Here is an 8519-nt window from a genome sequence, read left to right as displayed (position 1 = left end):
ACACAAGGAGGGGAGCACTACACACTGGGGTCGGTTGGGGGGAAACAGGGGAGGGACGGTGGGGGGTGGGGAGGTGGGGAGAGATAGCAAGGGGAGAAATGCCAGATGTAGGTGATGTGGAGGAAGGCAGCAAATCACACTGCCACATGTGTACCTATGCAACAATTTTGCATGTTCTTCACATGTACCCCGAAACCTAAAATGCAATAAAATCAATGGGGAAAAAATAATAAATAAATAAATAAATAAAAGATGACTAAACCATCACTCTCTAGGTTAATGTTAGAATCAGAACTTATTAGCTTAGAGTATGAGAACTGATTTCAGTGGTTGAATCTGAGCATGGGCTTTTTTGAGCAGGAGGGTCCCAGAAATTTAAAAATTGAGAAATTTCACACAATTATTCAGATTTCAAAACATCAGAAAATCTAGCAATGTCGGGCCTATATCCCTAGGGCCCTCTAACATTAAGAGGTCAGAAAGAATATGAGGAGCCAGGAAGAGAACTTGAGAAAGAGTAACTGATAGAGTATGAGGAAAGCCAAGAAAGTACTATTCTCTGGAAGTAAGGTAAATAATGTATTATCAAAGAGAAGGGAGTGATCAACTGTGCCACATGACATTATAGGTCAGGTAATAGGAGAACTGAAAATTGGACTGCCCATTGGATTTAGCATTGCTGTGGCCATTGGAGACTTTGATAAGAGCAGGTTTGGAAGTGTGGTGAAGGTAAAATTTTGATTTAAATGGATTTATTAGAGAATGAGTAGAGAGGAACTCAAAATTGAATATAGACAACTCCTTTTTATAAATAGTTTTACTGAGATATAATTGATATACAAAGAACTGCACATATTTAGTGGGTACAAATTGAAGGGCTTGGACATATGTAAACAGCCATGATACCGTCACCAGATAATTCTTTCTTTAAAGTAGTCCCCCATCCCCAAAATGGGAGCAAGAAATGGGATAGTAGCTGTCAGGGAAGTGGAGTTGAGAGGATTTTTTTAGATGGCATAAATATTGATCTGTGTGTATGCTGATGGAAGTGATCCAGTAGAAATAGAAAATTCCATGATCTGGGAGAGAGAGAGAGGAGAATTGCTCAGGTGATGTTATTAGGTAAGCAAATAGGGATAGCAAATCTAGCAAAGCCCGACATTGCTAGATTTTTCTGATGTTTTGATATCTGAATAATTGTGTGAATTTCTCAATTTTTAAAATTATGGAACCCTCAATTTTTAAATTTATGGGATCCTCATGCCCCAAAAAAATCACTATAGGGATAGCGATTGGCCTTACATAGAAACAAGGCCAGTTCATCTGTGGTAATAGGCTGAAAGACAGAATATGTAGGTACAGATGCCAGTAGGTGGGCAGATGTAGTGGCAGTTCTCTTCTGACTGAATCATTTTTTTTTCTTCAAAACAGGAATCAAGGGAGGGGGAGATATTGGAGATGTGAGGAGTGGAGATGATGTAAAATAGTCATCTAGGCAGATGGGAGACTGAATGGTCTAAGAATATACAATAAAACTACCTGGTAGCATTAATTGAGGTCCATGACAATGAATTTAAAGTGAAATGAGTCAACATTATTATATTTTTTCCTTCAGCCAAGTTTAGCTGCAGGGATGCAGGCACAGTATAGATGGACAGTTAGGTTTAAACAGTGTTGTGGTTTTCACAAGTGAGTATGATGAAGGTAGAAAGGGTCAAGAGAACCAAGAGGGTATATATGGGAGTGATTATAATGACTGATCCACTGAATTGAAACTATTCTAGATGGGAAGAGAACAAGGTACAGTGAAAAAATGTGAGATCAATGAAAAGGAGGTCTGGGTGGAATCAATAGATTATTAGAGATAAGGCATAGAAAGAATGAGCTAGAAAAATAGGAGGTAGTGACAACAGAGTACAGTGTGTGAAATGAGATTATGGAGGGGATTACTACAACTTCCAACACTCCAAAATATTTCAGGTGACCTGCCACACTCATTATATTACCTTCTTGACCTCTGAAGATTTTGAGTTTGCAACCCTGCGTTAGGTTAAAACCTTGATTCTGAGCAAAATAGCCATAAAACAAAGTCACTGAAGTTTGTGTAATGATATAAGGGATGAAATTAAAAAGTATGTATAAACACCAGTATTAGCCAACTCATCAGTGACTATTTGAGATCAATTATTGTTTTATGGTTATCAAATATAATCTATTAATTCTTACAAAGCAGGTAATCCTGCTGACTAAACTGTAAACAACTTTCTTCCAGTAAACAAACTGAATGAAGTTGAAATTACATAGCTAATGCACAACAGTATGGACATATTTCTAAACATTACAACACATCTAATTTAATGGCAATGAAATGACAATAAAGTAAAATGGTTACTTATTTGCTATTTTAAAGGTTACCTATATAATTTAATTAACAAGTAGATTATCAAGTTGCCATGAAAAATAATGGAACCAGAGAGCCATAACCAAAAATAGGTCAAAAAATAACTAATTACATTTCATTTTGAGAAAGAAATTCCTGCTCTCCCAAGACTCTGCTGTACTATCTTGATCTTTTCTGGGGTCAGTTAATTCTATAAGATCCAGGCTTTCATTTTTCTGACAAGAAACTATCTGTTCTCCTGGAAATTGCTACCTAGGTAACCAACTTGTTGACACTAAACTTTTCAAGGATTAATAGCTAAGTTGAAATTGAGTTAGGAGATATGTTCACTGTCCTTGAAAACCTCTTGGTAACCATGGTGGGGAGTAGGGTAGGAAAGTGGAAGATGCTAAGAACCATTTCTTAGTGTCTAATGTAGACTAGAGGATCACTTTTCTTTCTAAAGACACAGGTCTCCTTGCAATATGCCATAAAGTGAATCCCATAATATATATTCAATGCATGTTTGTTGACTGAAGTAAAAATACTTGCTTATATATGATACCTAGGTTTGAATAGGCCAGAATTATTTAAGTGACAATAAAATCAGGCAAAATTACTGTATACTTACATTTATTTCTTTTTAATTTTTTTTGCTATAGACTACTTCAATCATAGTCAAAAATACAAAGGGCAATATGATGAATCTTCATGTACCCACCATGCAGATTCAAAAATTAGCAACATGCTACACTTCTCATTTCAAATGTATCCATCCCCTCAACTTTTCTTCTGATGGTGTTTTGCTGGAGTAATAAGCATTCAAATGTGAACTGATTATTCACATTTGAAATCGAAGCAATTGTGCCTCCTGGTTAGATATATACTAAGGAACTGTACAGAAAGATGTGGTGAGGCATTCAGATTTTGAGAACCTCACTTCTTCTTTCAGTGACTATTAAAGACCAAAAATATTTGGATTATGCTCCAATTTAATAAGGGAGCTCCTTGTTCTGTTTACCTCATTGCAGAGGTAAATGGTCATAATAATTTTGAACCTATAACTGATTTTCTGCACTTTGCCATGATTATCCCCAAATATTAGGTTTCTACAGATGTTCAATTATATTTAAATTTTTTTGTGTGTAAGATGGAGTCTCACTCTGTCACTCAGGCTGGAGTACAGTAGTGTAATCTCAGCTCACTGTAACCTCCAACTCATGGTTCAAACAATTCTCATGTCTCCGCCTCTCGAGTAGCTGGGATTAGAGATGTGCACCACCACCCCAGATAAATTTTGTAATTTTAGTAGAGACAGGGTTTTGCTATGTTGGACAGGCTGGGCTTGAACTCCTGGCCTCATGTGATCCACCTGCCTCAGTCTCCCAAAGTGCTGGGATTACAGGCGTGAGCCACCGCACCCAGCGAATCATTCTTTTCAATATCTCTGAATTCAATGAGGCATTATACGACTATATCTATCCTCATTCACAGCCTAAGTCACCCCTTGTTCCAAGTTGTTGAAAAAATGATATGTGAGATTTTGCCAAATAAGATCATTCTTATCATTTTTATCCTATTAACTCATGCCTCCATTGAAAATGTTGGCATGACTCTTGGATTGGCATTGTCTCTGAAAATATAATTTAGTCCTCTACCATTCCAATACTGCCAGCCCATTACTATGCTGGGTAATTCAACTTATCATTCTTGAGACTAGCCAAAGAAAAACTTTAAACATAGAAAAATCATTCATAATTACCTTATTCAGGTGAATACTGACATTGTCAAATTAAGAGCCTTTTTCACTATAAATGTCACTCTTGGGAATTGTATAAAATCACCTATATGGACTGAATTTTTCACTTGGCACATATTAGAAGTCAGTGGCCACTACTAGATATGAAAAACAGGTTCATTATTCATAGACAAATGCTAGCTATTTCACTTTTAAATCTGGAATAGATTTACATATCTCTGAGTTGACAAAAAACTGGTTGATTCTGTTAGAATAGTGGTTTCCAAACATTTTTTTTCCTTTCTAAGGCACACATGAGGGATAATATCCAACAGTTCCACCTACTTCTATCAGTCCCAATAGCTACCTAAGGCCTGCTGCATAAAAATTTAAAAGTCACTAGTTATGTTTGAATCTTAGTGGAATTCCATCCCTTTCTCTTCTATTGGTCTAGATGTGAATTGAGAACCTCTGACTCAGATGATATCCACAATAGACATAAACAAGGCCACTCTGAAATGTACTTGAAAGAGAGGACCACCTACAGGAAAGGACTTCAGGGACCTTGGGAAGTTCCACTATCCCTAAAGTGCTCCTTCACAATCTGTGGCTTTGTTTAAAAGCAAATACACTGTCAGCTGAGAGGACTTAGAAGCAACAACACCCCAGTAGCAATGAGCACACCCAGCAATCAAACCTAGATTTCTAATGTAATTATCCATTTAAAAATAGGGCTTCTTGGGAAAATGGCTAATTGTAGAGCTGGGGCACAAAATATATAAGATAAACCTGGAGCATCCTTCTACAATGCAAGTAAATGCAATAATAATAATAATAATAATAATACAACCATCACTTCATGATGATAGGGTTATATCGAAGGGACAAATGAGCCAACTGAAAGAGCTTCCTGTGGGCAAAGGTAGAAGAATTTGAGCAAGAAAATTAAGTAAAATTGCATTAGAACCCAATGTATAAAATAAATATTCATGAATCCATACTAATATAAATAAATGATGCAACATATAAATAAGTGGGGAAGGGGAGAGAGAAATTTCCATGCAGAAGAGTTTGAAATAATTTATGTAGATATTCCTTCTTAAGTGTGGACTGTGAATAACAACTTTCTTCCAAAAACTACAGTATGGAAAGGAAGAAAAAAGAATAACGAATAACTTTACAGTGAAAAGTTAGAAACACCACCTCAAGCCAAGTAATCAAAGTCAACATCAACTGTTATGAGTCATATTGATACTTTATACCCTTAATACAATGTGATGAGGATGGTATTTTACCTTTGTAATCTTCCTCCCCAAAACATATTATCCCTGTTTAACCATGAGAAAAATATCAGGTAAATCCCAGTTGAAGGCCATTCTACAAATTATCTGACTAGTACACCTCACACTGTGAAGGTCATCAAAAATGAAGAAAGTCTGAGGAACTGACACAGCCAAGAAGAGCTTAAGGAGACATGACAACCAAATACAATGTGGTACCAGAGATGGGATACTGAAACAGAAAAAGGGGCATTAAGGAAAAACTGAATAAATGTGAAGAATGCATGGACTTTAGCTAATAATAATGTACTTCTATTGGTTCATTAATGTTAACAAATGTACTATAGTCATGTGAGATGTTAATAAAATTGGAAAGTTGGATATAAAGTGCAAAGGAACTCTGTATTATGTTTGCAATAGTTATGTAAATCAAAGACTTCTTAAAGTTTATTTAAAGCCCAACAGTGGATTTTTATTACAGTACCTTTTGTAGGGACAAAATACTGAAAACAAAGTATATACTCATCAATAGGAAAATGATTGACTGAATTATTGTGTCATAGAATATTAAGCAACATACAATATTATATACTTAACCATTTGACTCAGGAATCCCATTATTTGGTATATACCCAAAGAAATCTAAATCATTCTACCATAAAGACACATGCACATATATATTTATTGCAGCACTATTCACAATAGCAAAAACATGGAAGCAACCTAAATGCCCATCAACAGTAGGCTGGATAAAGAAAATGCAGTACTTATATATACCCCATGGAATACTATGCAGCTGTAAATAAGAATGTCCTTTGTAGCAACAGGGATGGCCATTATCCTTAGGAACTAATGCAGGAACAGAAAACCAAATATTGCATATTCTCACTTATAAATGGGAGCTAAATAATGAGAACACATAGGTACAAAGAAGGAAAAAACAGACACTGTGGCCTTCTTGATGGTGGGAGTGGGAGGAGGGAGAGAATCAAAAAACTACCCATCCAGTACTATGCTTATTACCTGGGTGACAAAATGATTTGTACACCAAATCCCCATGACATGCAGTTTACCTATATAACAAACCTGCACATATACCCTTGAACCTAAAGTAAAAGTTAAAAAAAAGCTCCCTATCAATTGACTTGGAGAAATTTACATTATGTATTTTTACTAAGCAAAGAAAATGCAGATAAATCTATAACTCTCCTTTCATTTTGCAAAACAATGGGGAGAAAATACTAATGTCAATATATTTGTATAATTAAAACAGTAGGGGAAATGCATGTAAGGATACGCACTAAGTTGTTAACATCACTAGGAGTAAGGGAATGGGGTTAGAGCAGAGAAGGGAAAAGAGGGGAGGTAACAAGACTGAGAACATTAGCAGGCCTGGGGAAGTAGCAATAATTTGTATAATAATTCATTGTAAGCTTAGTACCTGTACATAGTGGACTGATGCTTTAAATAAAACTTTAAATTTGTAAAAACAACAAACAAAAAGCAATAGGTGTAGCGGGGGGAAAAGATAGATATTTTTGGTTGGTGGGTTTTTAATAAGGGTGGGGGATGGAGAGGAGACAAGCAGAGAGGAGACAATGAAGGAAAGAGCAGCGGCACCCTAGGGAATATAGTGTCAGTCACTAAAGCTGAATTACATCTGCTTTTCAATTTTGCCAAGAGCTGTCCAAGTAGAAAATATCGCTTATCACTAAGGGTATGATCAGAATGATTGCTGTTCTGCCAAGATCCTGGAGATTTTGCCTACCACAAACAAAGACTAAACTCACCATTTGCTCCCCTGGAACTCTGTTTTCTACCTCTACACACAAAAGTGGTTCTTAGAGCATCCAGAAGGGTCTCTATTTATATACTACCTTGTTCTCCCAGCCTTTTGAACAATGAGGCCTCGCCAGGGGCTTCCAAGTGCTTTTGATGAGGAAGTGACATAGCTTTGGCATCAAAGTTCACAAGATACAAAAATAGGAAAGGTCTGAATTTCCAAGGAGTTAAAATCAAATAGTAGAGTGCAGGTCCCTGGTGAGCAAGATCTGAGACTCCCAAAATGGCAGAATTGAAAGGTGACTTAAAGGTCATCACAGCTACCTACTTCAATACCTAATCCAGTCTCTATTTGAGATGCTAGACACTAGATCCTAGATTCTATCACTGGGGTGGAAGGGGAAGGGAGAACACATTGTAGAATCCCTAAGGAAAAAAAAAACATATTGCTTTTGCTGTAAAATTTTTGCAAGCAAGAATTGTGTCTGTGATATCTTCCCATTATAGTACCGCAGGAACTCAGGACAACTGTGTATTTACAGAGCTCCATATTGAATATTTAGACGCAGTGGACCCAAACTCACATTGCAAATTCTACGAAGGATTTTGCCTGGAGTACATTTGCTAAGAAATATCCCAGAAGCATTTGAAACTATTTTTCATAAAAAAGAAAGGCAAAAACATGGCCAAAATAGTATTTTAGATCATTTTCATGGCCAGATATCAAGATAATTGAGTTGACTAGCTGTATGCAAAAATAATTGTTAATAGAAGACCCTGGGGCAGGGGTGGGGTTAGGGAAGAAATGAGTCACCAAATATTTTAAATTAAATAAGCACAGACAGCAAATGGGAATCCTATTTTATGAAAATCTAATAAGAATTGCTATGTAGTTCTGATAGATAATTAGAACTGGAATTTACTGAAGCTCCATATATACTGCAACCTTTCAATAACATATCCATTATACAACATGAAGCACACCTACATGCATTCCAGCCCCAATCAAAAGACTGTCAGCCATGTGATTGGGCAATGTTTCCACACAACACTTACCTTAAAACACAAGTGTAGAATCCACTGTCTTGTGCCTCAGCTGAGTGAAACCATATTGAATCTTCCTCTTTGCTCATCCTGACCTCTGAAAAGATGATGGGCTCTTCCAAATCACCTTTGTTTTTGTACCACATAAGCCTGAGCCCAGTGCTCTGGGCCATGCTATAGTTGGTACGAATATAACTGTAGAAAAGGGCACATTTCACTCGGACTGGTTCACCTGCCAAAGCCATGTATGTCTTGAGATCCACTGACCAATCAATGCAGCCATCCACTGAAAGAA

The 8519-nt window shown here is 36.6% G+C and overlaps 1 protein-coding gene across 1 annotated transcript in view; it reads right to left on the bottom strand.

Moving 5' to 3' along the window:
- Positions 1 to 8519, bottom strand: part of LOC108296439 (X-linked interleukin-1 receptor accessory protein-like 2) — a gene marked incomplete at its 3' end in the record, with an annotated part of 315823 nt that overhangs the window by 285229 nt on the left and 22075 nt on the right. Inside the window, exon 2 of the mRNA XM_017518897.2 lies at positions 8237 to 8510. Within this exon, the coding sequence (XP_017374386.2) occupies positions 8237 to 8510 (274 nt within the window). The remainder of the gene's footprint in view (positions 1 to 8236; positions 8511 to 8519) is intronic.

This window comes from Cebus imitator, unplaced genomic scaffold, assembly GCF_001604975.1.
Source record: "Cebus imitator isolate Cc_AM_T3 unplaced genomic scaffold, Cebus_imitator-1.0 Scaffold712, whole genome shotgun sequence".
Taxonomy (NCBI): domain Eukaryota; kingdom Metazoa; phylum Chordata; class Mammalia; order Primates; family Cebidae; genus Cebus; species Cebus imitator.
This window is presented reverse-complemented; position numbering and strand designations above follow the sequence as displayed.